Genomic DNA, 18,391 nt, shown 5'->3' on the forward strand with positions numbered 1-18,391 from the left:
GGCGAGGGGTTCTCTTCACCTCTGTCCGCTCCAGCCTCGGCGCCCCGGCTGCTCGGCGGACGTTTGTTGAATGAATGAACGAATCGGGAGCCCTGACAGACCCAGCAGAGGAGGCGGAATGGGTCCCGTGGCGGGGCGGCCCCGCAGCCGCTCCCACCCGCGCAGACTCCGGTGCGCCGCGTCTCCCGCGGGCAGAGAAGTAGCAGCAACTCCGCTCCCCCGGCCCGGCCCGGCCGCCTCCTCCCCGCCGCCCTCCCCCGCCCCCGCCCCCTCGCTCCCTCCCGCTCTTTGTCTCCTGGGCTCCCGGCTTCCCCGCCACACGCCCCCCCGCCCCCCGACGCCCCTTCCCCGGGGACCCCCGCGGACCCCGGCCGACGCGACGCGGCGCGAATCGGCCCTGCCAGGCGGGGGCCCCGCGTCCGGCCAGGCCTGGCGGGCGGCGGGGGCGGGGAGGGAGGTGGCGCTCGCTCTTCGCTCTTCTCTCTCTCTCTGTCACACACACACACACACACACACACACGCGCACACGCACGCACACACACACGGAGCATCCTCCCGTCAGGTCTCCTGGTCCGGCCCCGCCCGCGCCTCCTGCTTCCAGCGAAACTGCTCCCTCTCCCCACATCCCCCGCCCTCCATTCACCCCCGGCTCCGGGACCCTTCCTGCCGACCTCACCCCCACCCCCGGGATGGAGCGGCTCGAGCCCGCCCGGAGCCCCCCGCGGCCGGGGTGACGGTCCCCCCACCCCTCTCCTGCCCGGCCCCCGCCTCGAGCACCATGGGCCTGAGGGGTTCCAGGGGCGCCAGACGCTGAAGATGACCGATGCCGGAGGTGAGGGGCCGGGCGCCCTAGGGTGGACCGGGAACTGGGGCTGGGGCCACTTGGGCCCGCGGTGGGACCCTGAGTGGGGTTGGGCAGGGCCAAGGGACAAGGGCCTTTCTTCCCCATCCCTAGGGGGACCGCACGGGGCTGGGGTGCCGGGCTGTCAGGGGAGGGGGCGGAGATAGGATTTATGGCCCTAATCCCCTCCCTCCCGCCCGACGCCCGGAGAAATTAATAAAAAGCTGGTGTGGGGGGAGGGGGAGAGGGTTTAACTCTTTCTTGCCCGGCGGGGAGTTGTGCTGATGGATTGGAGAGAAACTAGCCACCGGGCTCTGACGGGGGAGAAGGGCTCTGGGAGTGGAGTAGGTGCCCTATCCCCAACCTCACCCATCTCCAACAGTGCTTTGAGGGGGTCCCCGACTCCTGAGGACTACCCCAAGCCTGAAGCCGGTGGACGGCCGGCGATATGGGAAGGCGGGACCACCTCTCCGGCTCCACAACTGCCTCCCCGACCACCAGTCTCCTTTCCCATCCACCTCTTCCCGGCCTCTCCCAGTTGCACTTCTCTCTGTGGCTTTCTCCTCTTTAGGGGCCCTCTCCTCTCGCCTGCCCGAAGGGCTTCTCCCTTCTCTCCCACCCTCGGGCGTCACTCAGGGCGGCGGAATCCCTTATCCCCAGTGCCGCTCCCCCTAGCCCCACTCTTGGTGTGATCTCTTTCTTCTCAGCAGCCCTGTGGACTCTCTGCCAGTCTGTGTGTCTGTCTCTGCTTCTTCCTACTCCTCACTTCCTTCCGCTCCCGCTCCCTCCCCAGGAATTGTGCGCCCTTTCTTTCTTTCTCCTTCCCCTGAGTCCCAAGAGGCTGTGAGCTCACCTGCCTCCCTTTCTCTCAGAAAAGGGTCAAAGGTCATTGGTGCTCCTTCTCCGGGATTGGAAGCCTTGGGGGGAAGGGTATCCAGAGGAACCGGTTCATTCCCACCCCTGTGCAGTTACCTGGTTGAATGTGTGTGTGAGTGTGCGGGGTGTGTGTGAGCATGAGAGTGGGGGCGGGGTTTGGTGTCTAATTTTTCTAGGCTCAGTTTTGGAAGGAGAAGGTTGGGTGGGAGGGGTCTGGTGACCCCCGGGAGACAATGTAGGGAGAGTCCCCGCACACACCCCAGGAAGTTAGTTGTTGAAGGGAAGAAAAGAGAGCAGTTGTGCTGAATCAGGCTGGACCGAGAGTGACTTTGAGCAGGAAACCCCAATCCAGCCCAGAGGGTGCCTGAAAGAGGAGGCCTCCAGCCAGTAGAGGATCTCGACCCTGGGCTGGGCTCTTGAATAAAAAACACAGGATCTTCATTCTCAGAGGCTGAGAGGAGACAACACTACTGCCCTCAGAGAGCCTCCATTCTGATGGGAGAGGCAGTTCCTGTCTTCAGAGTCCCTAGTCTGACGGGACTAGTCTGACCCTCTCTTCTCTGAGCACCCATCTGATTGGTGGGGGGGGAGATAAGACCTATTTAAGGAATCAATGAAGTATGAAGAATTCCCCATTTCCCAGTAGTTGGAGAAGGGTGGATTTAGAAATTATGCAGACAAATGAGAGGGAAGGCTACCTAGGACAGCTTCCTGCAGGAGGTGGCAGCTGGGTCCTAGCCAGATAAGGCTTTGTGGGTTGAATGAGGAAATGTGGTTAATTCTTAGGGTCAGCCTCCCTTCCCATCTGGCCTGTCAGGACAGGAAGAAATGTTCTAGATCTTTGCTAGTAGCCCCCGGAGTTCAAGAATGGCAGGAGCGTTCTTGGAGGGTCTACTTCCCTGATGACCCCTTCCTACAGCTCATTTTCTGCTTTCAGCCCCAGGCATTTATGGAATCTGGAGGTGGTTTTGTTTTTTTTGTTTTTTTTGAGATGGAGCTTCGCTCTTGTTGCCCAGGCTGGAGTGCAATGGCACCATCTCGGCTCACTGCAACCTCTGCCTCCTGGCTTCATGCCATTCTCCAGCCTCAGTCTCCCTAGTAGCTGGGATTACAGGCATGTGCCACCATACCCGGCTACTTACTTATTTTTGGGATGAGGGTTTCACAATGTTGCCCAGGCTGGTCTAGAATTCCTGGGCTCAAGTGATCCTCCCACTTCAGCCTCCTGAGTAGCTAGGATTATAAGCATGCATCAGCTTTGCCTGGCTTTAGTTCTTCCTCTCATCTCCTGTTTCTCAGTTTTCACATCTGTAAAGTGGGGATATGTATCTGTAAAGTGGGGATATGAAAATTCCTGGGCCTGGCGCGGTGGCTCAAACCTGTAATCCCAGCACTTTGGGAGGCCAAGGCGGGCGGATCATGAGGTCAGGAGATCGAGACTATCCTGGCTAACATGGTGAAACCCTGTCTCTACTAAAATACAAAAAAATTAGCCAGGCATGGTGGTGGGTGCCTGTAGTCCCAGCTACTCGGGAGGCTGAGACAGGAGAATGGCATGAACCCGGGAGGCAGAGCTTGCAGTAAGCCAAGATAGCACCACTACACCCCAGCCTGGGCGACAGAGCAAGACAATGTCTTAAAAAAAAAGAAAAAAAAAATTCCCAAGGCTGGCCACAGTAAAGGTAGATGATGTCTATGTAATAATGGAAAAGAAGAGTTGGAAAAGACCCCAGCAGGCGTGTGGCCTAGCCTTCCTACATCTGACACATGTATGATCTAGCTCAGTGTCTTGCCATTCTCCTGGGGACCTGAGTGTTAGACGTAATTGGAGGTCAAGTCTCAGCCATGCAGTGTCCCCTTGCCTTAAACCATCAGTGGCCCCTGAGCTTCCTCATTCTCCCCCGATTCAGTATTCCCTGACCAGTGGGCTCCCTAGGGCTACTGGAATCCTACATCTGCTTGAAAGTCTATTCAAATGGTTTCAGCTACATATATCCTTCCCTATCTGCCCTCCCTTCTTGCTTCGCACCAAAAAACCTTGAACCAAAAAAAAAAAAAAAAAAAAAAAAAAAGAAAACCCTACCCATTCACACTTCTTCCCAGAACATAGTTGCATCATAGAGGTTTGGCTGTCCATTGTGTGCTGTGTGTACTCCTCATACCCTCCTACATCTGTGAGTCTGTCAAGAACTGTGAGAACTATGTCTGGAACAGTGGCCCTGCTGATGGTGCCAGCTTCCTGAACAGCTCATGTTCAGAAAGGCAGGTGGTGAGGGCACCAGTGATGGGGGTGTAGGGAAGAGGGAGGCAGGATTGGAAAAGAGATGGAGAATTTATGGATGCAAAGATAGGTGGATGGACAGACGGCAGCAGATGTTGGGTGCATCGGAGCAGATGTTGGATGGTTGGATGGGTAGATAGATGGGTGAGTGAATGGATGATGAGTAAGCAAGTAGGTGGATGAGTGCATAGGTGGGTAGACGGATGGGAGAACCTGGGTCCTGGTCCTGATTTTGCCATTAACTTGCTATGTGATCTTGGGCCAGTCACTCCCCCTTCTGTTTCTTCATTTGTAACATGAGAGGATTGGATTTAATAATCTCCATGACTTCTCCCAGATTTGATTGGACAGTTGATGACTGAAAGCTTTTAGGGGATGCTAATGATGCGAAGGCCCAAGACAGTGAAGGGGAGAAGTTCAGTGACCCACGTGAAGGCACACAGCAAATCAGTGGACCAGGACACCAGGAACACAGGGCTCAGCTTGTGTCTGTGCCTTGGATTTACATCTGCCCCCACCCTCCTACTATACCTCCTGCCCCAGCGCCCATGATTTGGGTTATGATTCCAATGACTTCTCTTCCAGGGGCTAAAAGAAGGGTTCTAAGGTAAGGGGAGGAGCCAACAGGCCTGGAGCAGGTAGCCTTCGACATCTCTCCTGCCTCGGCCAGCCTGAATCTCTTACCCAGGCTCTCTTTTTCTTTCTCTCCCCTCTTGTCCTCCCCAGCTGTCTTGAGTCATGGCTTCTTCAAAGCTCCGAGAACCCGTGGATGAGGTTTTTGGTAAGTTCTGTGTGGCTCTATCTCTAGTCAATAGACATAGCCATAGAGTACTTCCTTCCTGGGCCACCAGGCATTGAGGGGGATAGGGCGCTTCTTTTTTAACTTCAGAGAGTGTGTGTGTGTGTGTGTGTGTGTGTGTGTGTGTGTGTGTGTGTGTGTGTGTGTGTATGTATTGTGGCCTGACCCTTTGTCACCGCTATCTTAGTGGACACACCAGGTATAATAAGTGTCCCCATTTATTAAGTGCTTATCTTATGCCAGATACTAGGTTAAGCACCCCCATCTCACATGCAATGTATTCGTTAACCCTTACAATAATGCTTAGAAGTAAGCCCAGTTTACAGACCAGGAGTGTAGGGTACAGAGGGCTGAAGTCACTTGCTTTCAAGATCACATATCTAGTTAGTGGCAGGGCTGGGAATAGAACCCCAAACTGCCAGACTTCCTGCTCTTAGTGACTATCTTATACACCTGTAAACTCCAGCCCAAATGACACACGTTTTCCAAGTCACATAAATAAGTGCAAGGGACCTCACCCTGCTTGTATGTGTGCTGAAATCAAATGTATAACACACACAGCCTCAATACCCCCAGGCTGGCCCCCTCATGCTGGCCTGCACGCCCACGTCCTCAGTACACACTGGGGTGCATGCACACACCACGGTACCATCATTTACCCCCTGCAGTCTTCTCTTGTGTGGACTGGAGAAAGAGACCACCCCAGCTGGGCAGAGTTCCCAGCATGCACTGGGGCGGAAAGCCGGTTTCCCAGCGGGATTCGGGTGGAGGAGTCAGGAGGAGTCGTTGAGCAAAGGAACTTGGAGGAATAAGGGAGAGGGGGAGAGTGGCCTGCTCCTCGAGGGGCTCTTATGCCAGAGGGTCCCCAGCTCCTCCCCTGCTTTCCTTCTCCCCATCTCTCCCTTCTTCCCTCTCTCCCCTGGCCATGCCAGGAACTGCTGCTTCCCATCCCAGTCTCCTCCAGCTCCCCTAGCCTTGAACTGCCTTCCTACTCAGGCCAGACTTAAGCCTAGGCCTGACAGAAATGAGCTCTCCCTTCCCTGGGCTTTTCTGCCCCTATTCCCCCACCTCCCTACCCTCTAACATGCAACCCCTGCCTGTTTTCCTCACTGCTGAGGTAGCTGGGTCCTCACTGCTTCCTGACCTGAAAGGCCATTAAATATTTATGAATTCCCACTGCCCAGGGCTGGGAGGAGGAGGAAGAGGGAGAGAGATGGGGGAGGAGGATAGGGAAGGAGGGTAGGAGCAGAGAAGAGGGAAGAGATAGAAGCTGGAGGGAGAGCCTCGTAGAGCAGAGGACCCAGGACAGGCTGGCCCCACCTTGCCTCAAAACCACCAAGCCCCTTAGGAGTCCCCTGGCTCCCCAGCCCCTCCAAGGTAAGATGGCCATGGTGCTGATATGGCCCAGAGTCAGGAGCAAGGGGCCCCTCTCCCTGTTTTGAGTTGGTTAGGCACCAGCTAGGTGCCAGAAGGGTAGAGGATGCCAGACCACTGGCCTGGGAGCCACTCTCCTTAACGACCTCTGTCCCCTCGGCCAAACATGTCCTCCTATCCTACGTGAGCCTCAGTTTTCCCATCCATACAACGAGAGGTTAGACTCAAAATTCCTTCCCATCTCTGCTTCAGAGAGGGTGTTAATGCTTACTAACAGAGCTAGACCGCCTGTCTGTAACCCTGGTGGGCTCCTCACCAGCTTTCTGCCCTCGGGCAAATTAAGGTTGCCCTGGGAATTCCTGGAGTCCCTTCCTTGTAGGGCTGTGGGGAGGCTCCAATGAGCTAGTAATTGAGTAGAACAGTGCCTAGCACAGTAAGAGCTCAATAAGGATTAGCTCTTATTTTTCTGTGGTTCAGCCTTCAATCCTTGCTGCTGCTTCCAGGCAGTGCCTGGAGATTCTGTCAGGGGCTGGGAACAGAGGGCTCCCTCCGCCAGTACAGCCCCAGGGACTGGAAACACCAGCAGGTTGCCCCCTGGACAACTGCAATCTCCTCTTGGAGGTGTCCACCCTCCCCCAGACCCTTCCTGTCCCCTTGCAGGCTGTGCTGGCCCCCTCACTGCTCCCCAGATGCTCCAAGCCCAAGGCTGCACCATTCCCTCTCCTTAGAAAGCTCTTTTTATTCCTTCTACAACCTCAGCTCTTTATAGCAGACCTCAGTCTGGCTGCCACATTTAAGGTAGTAGCCTCCCAGTCTCCCCCTGTCTTTTCATTCGACAAATATTTATAGAGCTCCTAATATGCATCAGGCTCTGTCCTTGGCTCTGGGGAGACAGCAACAAACAAGCCAGACAAAATCGCTGTCCTCATGGAGCTCAAATTTTCCTGCAGGGGCAAGTAGGGGGACAGATGATCAAAGCACACATAAATAAACAAGGATCATACTAGATGGTGGGGAGTGCTGGGCAGAGGATTGAAATGTGGACGTGATGGGATGTGGGCATGGGCGTGGAGGTGACCTTCATCAGCACCCGTGTGTGTCTGGAGTCCATCTTTGCCAAAGCATGCACTGGTCCATGGAAGTGTGACTTTGCTTCAACACTTCCTGAGCACCTGCTCCTTGTCGGGAGCCGCACCAGGCTCTCACGATACACAGTGGACAGGGAAGGGTTTCACCCTCTGCAGGTTGCAGGCCAGCACGAGGAGACAGTCATTGGCGACCATATCCCGACCATATCGTGACCATATGGTAGTGTGGTGCGGCTGCCAGACGGTGCTGTGTCAGAGTTGATTAGCCAGACAGAGAAGGGCTGGAGAGAGATGGAGCACAGGGATGGAGGTGGGAAGCGAAGCAGGGGCAGGTACACATATAGGTATCAGTATAAGCAATTCAGTTGATTCCACAGACGCCATCACCAGCGAGCGCCTGTTGAGCTCGTACTAAGCATAGCATTATGGCGAAGCACTGTATGTGGATTATTTTATCTGATGCTCACAACCACCCTATAAGGAAGATAGTGCTAGTATAATCCCATTTTACACATGAGAAAGCTAACACCTAAAAGGAAGTAACTTGCCCAGAGTCACCCAACTGGCAAGTGATAGAACTGGCTTCAGCCTGGCCATCTGGCTCCAAGGCCAGTGCTCTTAGCCATAGTCATATAAGAGGAGGAATCTGTGGGGAACACAGAAAGGGTGAGCTGGGCCCCTCAGGCCTTGAATAGATGGCTGAGTAGCATGGACTTTATATAGTTAGCTTTGGGACCCCTTCTGCGAGAGTTTCAAAAGCAGGAGAGTATGGGACATGGTCAGAAATATGCTTCAGGCCTGGCGTGGTGGCTCACACCTGTAATCTCAGCACTTTGGGGGGCCAAGGTGGGCAGATCACTTGAGGCCAGGAGTTCAGGACCAGCCTGGCCAATGTGGCGAAATCCCACCTCTACTAAAAATACAAAAGTTAGCCAGGCGTGGTGGCACACACCTGTAGTCCCAGCTACTCGGGAGGCTGAGTCAGGAAAATCGCTTGAGCCTGGGAGGTAGAGGTTGCAGTGAACTAAGATCATGACACTGCAGTCCAGCCTGGGTGACAGAGTGAGATTCTGTCAAAGGAAGAAGGGGAGGGGAGGGGAGGGGAGGGAAAAAGAAATGTGCTTCAGAAAGTTTCTTCTAATCACATGGAAGGTACAAGGAGGAGCCAGAATGGAGGCAGGGAGCGAAGGAGGGAGAGTCGTATGTTTTGGGGTGGCAGGGGGTGGCAGGTGGGGGCAATTTCCCCTCTACTCAGGTGAAGGCCTGAGCTAAGGCAGTTCAGTCCAGAGGGAGAGGAGAGCTCAGGTTCCATGGGTGTGAGGAGGCCAATCAACAGAACTTTTTTCTTTCATTAAAAGGGTGTGCTAAGCACCTACTGTGTGCCAGGCACTGTTCTCTGCCTGTGGTAGAGCAGTGAACAAAACAGAAACCTGTCCTCATGGAGCTGACATTCTAATGGGTGGAGAGAGACATTAAATGATACAAGCAAAATATATAGCATGCCAGAGAATGAGAAATGATATAGGAAAAAAAGGAGTGGGGTTTTGGAGTAGGGGGGCTATTATAAGTTGGGTGGTCACGGAAGGCCTCAGTGAGAGAAAGCATTTAAGTAAAGACTTGAAGGAAGTGAGGGAGAGAACCGTGCACAAATCTGTGGAAAGAGCCTTGCAGAAAAAGGGCAGAGGAGGTGCAAAGGCCCTGCAGTGCAGGCTGGCTTGTGTGAGGACGAGCCAGGTGGCCAGGGTGACTGGAGTGGAGGGACAGGAGTAGTGCTCAGAGAGGCAAGGGAGCATAGGCTGACTCTGGAAGGCCACTGGGAGAACTTTGGCTCTTAATCTGCATGAGATAGAAGTCACTGGAGGGTTCTGAGCAGGGGAGTGATATAAACTGACATGTTTGATCAGGATCACTCTGGCTGCTGTGTTGAAAATAGACTGTAGATGGGAAAGGGAGGTGGAAGGAAGACCAGCTAGGAGGCTGTTTGTAATAATCCAGGCTAAAAGATGATGGCAGTTTAGACCCTCTGGTCTAAGAGACTGTGAGTTCTCCCTCTCACTTCCCTCCCTTTCCTCCTATCCTCTTCCCTCCTTTTTTTTTCCTCTCCTCTCCCTTCCTCTGCTCTTCTCCCTTTCTCTTCATATATACACATATATAGGAGTATGTGTATACATTTGCACAAACAATAATTTATTATGGAAAATCTCACACAGATTCAAAATTAGAGATTACAGCACAGTGTACTCTATCAAGCACTCAAGAACTCACCACCCAGCCTCAACAATACCTAGTCACAGCCAGTCTCGTTTCATATCTATTCCATCCACACCCTCCCCCTATTGCCCTGGATTATATGGAACCTAGTCCAAAACATCATATCCCTTCACCATAAATATTTCAATACGTCTAGCTATCTTTTGAAAGTAGAGCTAACAGGAATTGTGGATGAATCAGTTTGTAGGATGGTAGGGAAAGCAGTGAAGAATGACTCCAGGGGTTCAGCTGAGCAACTAGAAGCATGGAGCTACTGTTCACCAAGACTGGGAGGAGCAGCTCTGGGGTGTAGAGATCAGGAGGTTGCAGTACATGTAGGCTGAAGACCCCTGGTGGACATCAAAGTGGAGGTGTCAACTAGACAGACACATGAATTACCAACTGGGTCTGGGGCTGAGAGAGAAGGGTAGCTTAGGGCTGTCTGACTTGGGTGACTTGGGTGGACAAGGGGGCTTTTTACTGAGTCAAGGAAGAGAGGAGAAGCTGGTTTGAGGTTACATGATCGGTTCATTTTGATGAGTTGAGCTTGAGATGCCTTGGGCCTTTTGACATGTTAACTTCCCTGGCAGGTGCCTGAGTGCCCATGCTTGGAATTCAGGGGAGGGGGTCAAGGCTGGAAATAGAAATAGGTGGTAGTTAAGTCAGGAGAGCAACTGGGGTGGCTTAGGGGTTGTCTACAGACAGGAAAGAGGATCAGACAAGGCCAGGTGGGTATGGGTGACGGAATAGAGCCCCTGAGATCATGGTGGGTGGAGTAGGGAGGAAAGGTCTTGACCCATCTTGAAGCCTGGGAAGACTCTTTCTGTTTGGAGACCCCAGTGCCAAGCTCAGGACTAGTACAGCATGAGGGCTTCATTCCGAGGTACAGCACATGACAAGCGGAGCTATGAGCAATAAGGACTTTTATGCTGGACCCATTGGGTCTGCCTACTCTTCCTCCGTGTCCTTGTGCAAGACCTAGCACTGGGTCACAGACCCAGGGCAGGAGAGAAATTTCAGGGGACGATGGGACTTTTTCCTTCCTGCCACTGCCACTGGATTCTGGGGGTGTCTCTTTGCTCCACTCCAACTGCAAGCCCTCTAGATGCTCAGCAGTGCTATCTCTGAGTGAGACCCTGTCATGGCACAGCAAGTCAGTGTCCCCAGTAGGGCCAGTCTCTAGAACCAGACTAGGCAGGCTCAAATCCTGGACCATTGCTAGCTGGTGGCTTTAGTCAAGTGACTTAAGTTTTAGTTTGTTCAGCTGTAAAGTGTGCACAGTAACTGTCCCAACCCCACCAGGTTGTTTGAGTGAGATGATGTATGTACACTGTCTGATGTGTAGTAAGTGCTTCTTAAATGGTAGCCATTATTTCCATCGTCTCTCCAGCCTCATCACCCAACCTTTCTCTCCACAAAGCTACCCTCCAGCTGTCCCTGGAGGTACCACCCTTGTTTCCCTACTTCCTAGCATTGCATATACCTGTTTTTCCCACCTCATCTCTTACAAACTCCTACCCAGACCTTAAAACCCAGCTTTGGTGTTTCCTCCTCTGATGTATCCAAACAGGGCTGCCATTCCTCCGTGTCTACGTGAGGGTTCATCACACCGTGCTGTATTTTAGTGCTGGCATGTCTGCTTCCCCTGAACACTCACCCACTCCCACCTGAGACGGGGAGACACCCTGTTTTTCATCTGTCTGTACTCCCAGCACTCAAGAACACGGGTTGAATGCCTGGGGTGTGGGTGCAGGTGGCCCCTGAGGTGGGCCTCTGGGCTTGCCATCACCTCTCATGTGTCTGGTCTCTGCTCCCTTCCCCCGGTTCGCAGACCTGGACTTGGCTGTGCCAGAGACGGCCAGACTGGACAGCAGTTTACACAAGGCCCGGGCCCAACTATTGGCCAAGGGCCGGAGACACCGGCCGTCCCGCTCCAGGCTTCGAGACAGTGCCAGCTCCGCAGAGGATGGTGAAGGCTCCGACGGGCCCGGAGGCAAGGTTGGGGCGAGTTAGGAAAACACACATACACCCTCCCACCCCTCCCACTCCTCCCACCCCTGGATACTCTCCAAAGTGCTTTTCCAGGGAAACCACATCCCCAGACTTCTGACCTAGTAATGCTAACAAGTGTTAGCTGCAGTTCACTTCTGGCTCACTTAATCATTTGTAAAGAAGATATTATTAGCCCCATCTTACAGCTGAGGAAACTGAGGCCCTGAGAGGTCCAGTAGCAGTGTCACTGTAAGTGAAGGAGGGGGAATTCAGCCCCAGCCTATGTGACTCAAAGCTCCTGTTTCCCACCTCTCACTCTCCAGCCACCCCCCATGAGGAAACCCTCCCTCTAGGCCCCAGAAGGACCCTCAGGGCCCGCAGTTTACAGGGTGAAAGTCTCCCAGCTCCTTCGGGAAGGGAGGCGGAGGGTTCTCGGTTAGCGCCTGCCTCCTCGACCAGGTGACCGACGGCTGCGGGAGCCCCCTGCACCGGCTGCGCTCGCCTTTGCACTCAGGCCCGGGGTCCCCGGCCGGGGGCTCTTTCTGCCTGGATCCTCCGGGGTTGCGGCGCAGCCTGGACGAGGACGAGCCGCCGCCTTCGCCGCTCACGCGCTACCGGCCCCTGCACAACGCTACCTCGCACGAGGGCCTGGCCGCCGCCTCCTGCTCTCCGCCGCGCTCCGCGCCCTCCTCCGACAGCTCCCCCAGCTTCGTGCGCCGCCACCCGCGCGCAGAGCCGCACAGCGAAGGTGAGAGGCGGCCAGCGCTGCACCGCCTGCTGGTTGCTCCGGGGCGCAGCAGCCCTTCCGGTCCCGGCGCGCACCGCAGCCGCGGAAGGGGCAACTGGGCAGAGTGGCTGAGGGAGGTGGAGAGTGAACGCCGCGGCTCGCCCATTCTTTACCGAACGCATACTAAGTGCCAGACCCTGTGGGCTCTGGGACAGCCAGGTGAGCAAACACATGCAGCCTTTATCATCATAGTAGTTTAGTGGAGAAACAATCGAGTCAGGCCTGGCTGGTGGCTCACGCCTGTAATCCCAGCACCTTGGGAGGCTGAGATGGGAGGATCGCTTGAGCCCAGGAGTTCGAGACCAGCCTGGGCAACACAGCGAGACCGTCTCCAGAAAAAAATTACAAAATTAGCCCCGCGTGGTGTGCACCTGTAGAACCAGCTACTTGGGAGGCTGAGGTGGGAGGATAGCTTGAACCCGGGAGTTCTGAGCTGCAGTGAGCTATGATCACTCCTTGCCTCAAAAACAAAACAAAACAAAAACCCAATCAAATCATCCCCTAACTAAATGTCTAGCTACAAACTATAACAAGTGCTATTTGGGAAATGTGTGTGGCAGCGTGGCAGGAGAGCATACACCAGGATGCCTGGCCTGTCTGGAAACATCCTGGAAATGACATTTGAGCCAAGATCGGAAGGCTGTTTAGATGGCCAGGACAGGCCGGGTGTGGTGGCTCACGCTTGTAATCCCAGCACTTTGGGAGGCCGAGGCTGGTGGATCACCTGAGGTCAGGAGTTTGAGATTGAGACCAGCCTGGACAACATGATGAAACCCTGTCTCAACTAAAAATACAAAAAATTAACTGGGCGTGGTGGCGAGCACCTGTAATCCCAGCTACTCAGGAGGCTGAGGCAGGAGAATTGCTTGATCCAGGAGGTGGAGATTACAGTGAGCCAAGATCACACCATTGCACTCCAGCCTGGGCAACAAGAGCAAAACTCCGTCTCAAAAAAAAAAAAAAAAAAAAAGTTGGCCAGGATAAAATTGAGTAGTAGTGGTTCTTACCTTTTTGGAACATTTTATAGCTTGTAAAAGGCTGTCATAAGCATCCTGTTAGGTCCCATGAAGTAGGTGGATGTTATTATCCCCATATTTAAAATGGAGGAAACTCAGAGAGATAAAGTGGCTTGTCCTAGGACACCCAGCTAGTGAAGGTCACCAGAGCCAGGCTGCCTAATTCCAAGTCAAGAGAATTTCTATCAGCGCACACTGGCAGCCGAAGGAGGCAGGCAGGGCAGCAGACAGGCAATTTCCTTCCTTCTCTCCCTGGAAAGATGACAGCCATGACGCCAGTCCTCCCGAGCCCGCCAGCCCCACCATCGGCCTGGATAAGAAGACCCGCCGAAAGTTCCTGGACCTGGGGTGAGTGGAGGCAGGGCTAGATCACACGGTTTGGAGCTGCTGGGGTAAGGGGTAGCACAGTGGGCAGCGCTGCTCCACTTCCTGCTTCCTCCCCACAGGGTCACCCTGCGCCGAGCATCCACAGGCAAGAGCCGGAAGGAGAAAGGCAGCAACCGCCTGTCCATGGGCAGCAGGTGAGAAGTGCCCATGGCGGCCCACCCACAGCTCCCACCCCGGCTCCCTGTGTGCCCTGGTCCTCCCCTCTGTACCCACACCCATGCTGGACACTCTCTCTGCAGGGAGTCAGTGGAGGGGTCCGGCAGGTCAGGGGTCTCCCCGTTCCTGCCTTTTTCCTGGTTCACAGACAGCGGCAAGGGCTCAGCATCCTCGGGTAGCACCACCTCCCCTGCCTGCTCCCCTAAACACGAGGGCTTCAGCCCTAAGAAGTCAGCTTCCCAGGTAAGTCCATAGCTTACTTGTCCCCAAACTGGCCCCCAGTCTCAGGTGACATGAGGGCATACTTCACCCTGGCTCAGGCTGGGATTCAGACATTCCTGGAATCGATGTGTCCATCCATGGAGCCATGCAGTGATCCGTTACTTCATGCATTCTCTGAATTCATTCATTCACTCATCCACTCTTTCATATCCTGAGGAGTTCATTCCTTGATTCAGTCACTGGTTCATGCATTCAGCAAATCACTGAACACTGATTCCCTACTGTTCCCCCAGCTGGAGACTTCCTTCATTCCTGCTAACTCTTCTGCCCGGCTCAGTTCTAACCCCACTCCTGTGTGAGGAGCTGGGCCACCTGCTTGGTAGCGTGAGGCCTGGGGGATATAGAGAAGAACAGGACCCCAGCCTAGTGGTCTGAAAATTTACAACCCTATGTGATGTGAGACCGAGTAAAAGAAGCAATGATGAGCATCTGCTTATGTTCAGAGCGCCCTCTACAGTTTACAAAGCCCCAAACGCGTTTCTGCTTTACTCTCACAAAGGCTCAGTGAAGTGGGAAGGGAAGGCACGCTCATCTCCATTGTACAGATGAGCAAAGGAAGGCCCAGAGAGAAGGGGTTTGCCCACAGACTGGCACAGATGTAGGTGCCAAGCTCTAAGACCCCCAGCCCAGTATTTGTTCTATGGTTCTGTTTCTTATGTTCAGCTGGGCAGAGGAGAAAATCAGAAGCTGGGAATTTCGGGGGAGAAAGAATCCCTTCGAACCTGGAACTTCCTTCCTTCCTCCTTTTCTTTCTTCCTTCCCTTATGCTGGGCACTGGGACACCATGATGAACAAGATAAAACCCAGGCCCTCCTAGAGCTCACAGTCCAGTGAGGATAAAGACCTCTAATCAGGCACTTATTAGCTGGGGTACTAGAGCCTAAGCGGGAGGCACAGAGCAGAGATGCCTGACCCAGCCTGGGGGAATCCCGGTGGGCTGACTGTAGGAAGTGACACCTTGCCTGAGACCGCCTCCATTCCTACTAACCTGGCTTGGTTCTAACCTCATGTGCTCCAGATGGCTGCCTGCTCTCCTGGAAGCTTTAGGTCCTGATGCCCGACATGAGTTATCATGTCCTGTGTGCGGGCCCAGCTCCTGGCTCATGCACAGGGGCACTGAGCAACTCCTGGTGCCTAGTCCAGGACTTCGGCTCCACCCAGATAGGGATGGTGGGTTGGGGGTGAACTCTCCTCAGTGGCATGCACCCTCTTCTGTCTAGGAATCCACCCTGAGTGATGACTCCACGCCCCCCAGCAGCAGCCCCAAGATTCCCAGTGGGCCCCGGCAGGAGGTCAAATGTTCTTACCCCTACCACACGCTGTCTCAGTCTTCAGATGAGGTGAGCAAGGCTGGCCCAGGGTACCCACAGAGTCCTGACCTCTGACTCTGCAAGGTGCTCAGGTCACAAGCCAAGCCTCCCCCTCACTGTCCTTGGTCTCTGCCCAGTTCCTGGATGAACCCCTCCCCCCTGTCCACCATTGGACCAGCCAGCAGGTGGGCCAGTGGCTGCAGAGCCTCAACCTGGAACAGTATGCTGCCGAGTTTGCTGCACGGCAGGTAGACGGGCCACAGCTGCTGCAGTTGGATGGAAGCAAACTAAAGGTGGGTCAGAGCGGAAGGGCCATGACCCAGCCCAGTTACTTGAGGTGACTTTCAAGGATTGGAAGTCCTTGTCCTGACCTTTGACCCTCAGCCCAGTCTCCTGGGCTGACCTTTTCACTCCATCTGTGGCCACTACCCTGACCTCTGACCTCTAGGCAAGGTCCTTGGTCTAATCTTTTGTGTTGTAGCATGAATCCCTAGTTTGACTTGAAACTCTAGTCCATGACTTCAGTGTGACCTTCAAGCTCCAGTCCTGGTCTCCAGGCTGACCTTGCCCTCTAGGATGACCCTTGATGCATATGAGTTTCCTGGTGTCATGGGAAGCCACATGTCTCCCCCTGGTCAGCTTGGTCTGATTCTGTCTCAGAGGCTGGTGGTAATGGTGGGCAGAGGGAGGATGTAGGGAGGGGGTGGGTGGTCTCTGACCTCTAAGCTGGGAGGTTCCCAGCCTGTCTCCTGCTCTCTGCTGAATTGCTTGGGGGCAGGGATGGTGAAAAGAGCCCCCAGGAAGTCTCTGGAAGTGAGGAGGGTCCTTGGGCACTGACTAACTGTGTGACCTTTGGCAAGTGACTCCCCATCTCTGGGCCTCAGGAGGTTGGGCAGGGCCAGGCCAAGGCTGAAATCCTGAGTGGAGGTATAGTAGGGGAGGAGGAGGAAGCGCCTAATACCCTCAACCCTCATCTCTCCCAACCACACTCATTCCAAATTCTTGCTCTGGGGGTTCTGATCCACGGGCAGGTCACGGTGTAGGAGGCGGAGGCTCCATTCCAGGGAGGATTCGGAGCTCCAGAGTACACTTGGGGCAAAAGGAGCCTGGGCGTGGGGGGCCAGGACTGGGAAGGTTCTGGGACTCTCTCCCTCACCCTGGACTCCTCCCCAGAGCCTGGGGCTCAGCAACTCGCATGACCGGGCACTGGTGAAGCGCAAGTTGAAGGAGCTGGCAGCGGCGGCCGAGAAGGAGCGCAAGGCCCAGGAGAAGGCTGCACGGCAGCGGGAGAAGCTCCGGCGCCGAGAGCAGGAGGCCAAGAAGAGCTAGGGGAGGGTGCACAGGCGCTGGCGGCCACTGGCTCAGCGGGCACAGGCCTCACCAGGGAGGCTGGGCCTGGGCGCCGCGCTTGGGCTAGCCTGGTCCCACGATCAAGGGCGGACATGCCCTCTCTTACCCTGTCACTTGGTCTAGACCCAGAGCCCCCAGAAAGGGAGACCCTAGGGAGAAGGCCTAGTAATAAATCCTATTTTGAGGACTTGTTTGGCACAGAATTCCTGGGGGAGGAGCAGATGAAGGGGAGAGGGCAGAGAGGCCAGGGCCGAGGCAAGTCTGGGAGCCTGGGTCAGGCTGTCCCACTGCCCTCAGGCCACCGTGCTGCTGGGGTAGAGGGGAGCTAGGAGGTCTGCCTGCCTGCTTGCCTGCCAGAGGCCCTGAGGCTGGGCCCCAGGGCTCAGAGCTGGGCTGGGCATTTCAGCAGAAGTAGGTGTGGGAGCTGCTCCTCTCCACTCTCCCAGGGGGCTGTGTGGTGGTAGAGCTCTGTCCTGCTCCCCTGAGAGGCCAGTGGCCGCTGCAGCAAGTTGCACTCAGGGTAGACTCCCAGCCAAACTCCTCAACAGGAGAGCAGAGAAAGCAGCCTGGGGCGAGTGCGGTCTTTGCCAGGACTCAAGAGGGGAAGATGAACACCCCCTTCTCCCACTCCCCTCCTCTGTCCTGTGGGTTCCAGGGGGCGAGATGACATCCACACAGGTCTGCCTCTCAGGGCCCATTCAAAACCTGGTCTTTGACCCATTCTCCAAGCCAGGACTCCCTTCACTTTCTGCTGCTTCCTCAGAGGGCACCTGAGCCCTCTTTGGGAGCTGAGCAAACAGGAGCTGATAGGGACAGAGGACACCACTTCCACCAGCCAAAGCCTAGGAGCTGCTGACCTGGTCAGCTGTCACCCCAGCCAGGCAGAGGGGCAAAACCTGGGGGTCCCTGGCAGCTGCGAGATTGGAAAGGTTCCTCAGCACTCCATCTGCCCCAGGCATTGTCAGGGAATCAGTGGGCTCAGAACTGGCAGGCGGTGCAAGCTCTGCTTCGCTGGGCCACACTGAGGGCTGGGGCCAGCTCCCTGGATGGGGGTGGAGTCTACCAGCAGCCTCGGGACAGCATGTGTCCTTTTTAGGAAATGTCCTTGGAGGAAGTGTCCATGTGTGGCGCTGGTCAGCAGCTAGCCCCGGTTCCAGGACACTAGTCAGAGTTACCGATGGGGCCGGGGGGCTCCTGCTTGGAAACCCCTCCAGTTCCTCCCATCTGCCCAGAGCGACGGATGGCACCAATGCATGCTGGCTCCCTCATTCCTGCCCAGGGGCTGTGGCTTACAGCCAGCACCCTGTACCTGGGACTCAGTCCTTATCCCCCCTCTGCTATCTGTGCTGGGAGAGGGGCTTCGGAGGGAAACAGATATGAGGACACTGGCACCTTCTGGGCCTGGTGGCAGGGCCATGGGAGGTTGGAATGCACCCACGTCCTTAAAGCCATCAGTAGCTACAGTGGGTGCCCACCTGCATGCGAAGGGGAGGCAGTTCTCAATTTATTTCAATAAACACTTATGATGTGCCAGTGACCAGAATTTCTGTCTGCTCCAGCTGTTGGGTTGGCCAGATTCTGCTGGGCCCTGAGTGTGGTGGG

At 55.2% G+C, this 18,391-nt stretch overlaps 1 protein-coding gene across 1 annotated transcript; it reads left to right on the forward strand.

Annotated features, from left to right (window-relative positions):
- Window positions 1-300: 300 nt before the first annotated feature.
- SAMD14 (sterile alpha motif domain containing 14) lies at window positions 301-18,332 on the forward strand. The gene is made up of 10 exons (XM_050765673.1): window positions 301-832; window positions 4,725-4,779; window positions 11,341-11,507; window positions 11,961-12,249; window positions 13,565-13,652; window positions 13,751-13,825; window positions 13,931-14,090; window positions 15,350-15,469; window positions 15,577-15,732; window positions 16,613-18,332. The coding sequence occupies exons 2-10, from the start codon at window positions 4,737-4,739 to the stop codon at window positions 16,766-16,768; spliced, it is 1,254 nt and encodes a 417-aa protein (XP_050621630.1). The 5' UTR covers window positions 301-832; window positions 4,725-4,736; the 3' UTR covers window positions 16,769-18,332.
- The last annotated feature ends 59 nt before the right edge of the window (window positions 18,333-18,391 follow it).

This window comes from Macaca thibetana, chromosome 16, assembly GCF_024542745.1.
Source record: "Macaca thibetana thibetana isolate TM-01 chromosome 16, ASM2454274v1, whole genome shotgun sequence".
Classification (NCBI taxonomy): domain Eukaryota; kingdom Metazoa; phylum Chordata; class Mammalia; order Primates; family Cercopithecidae; genus Macaca; species Macaca thibetana.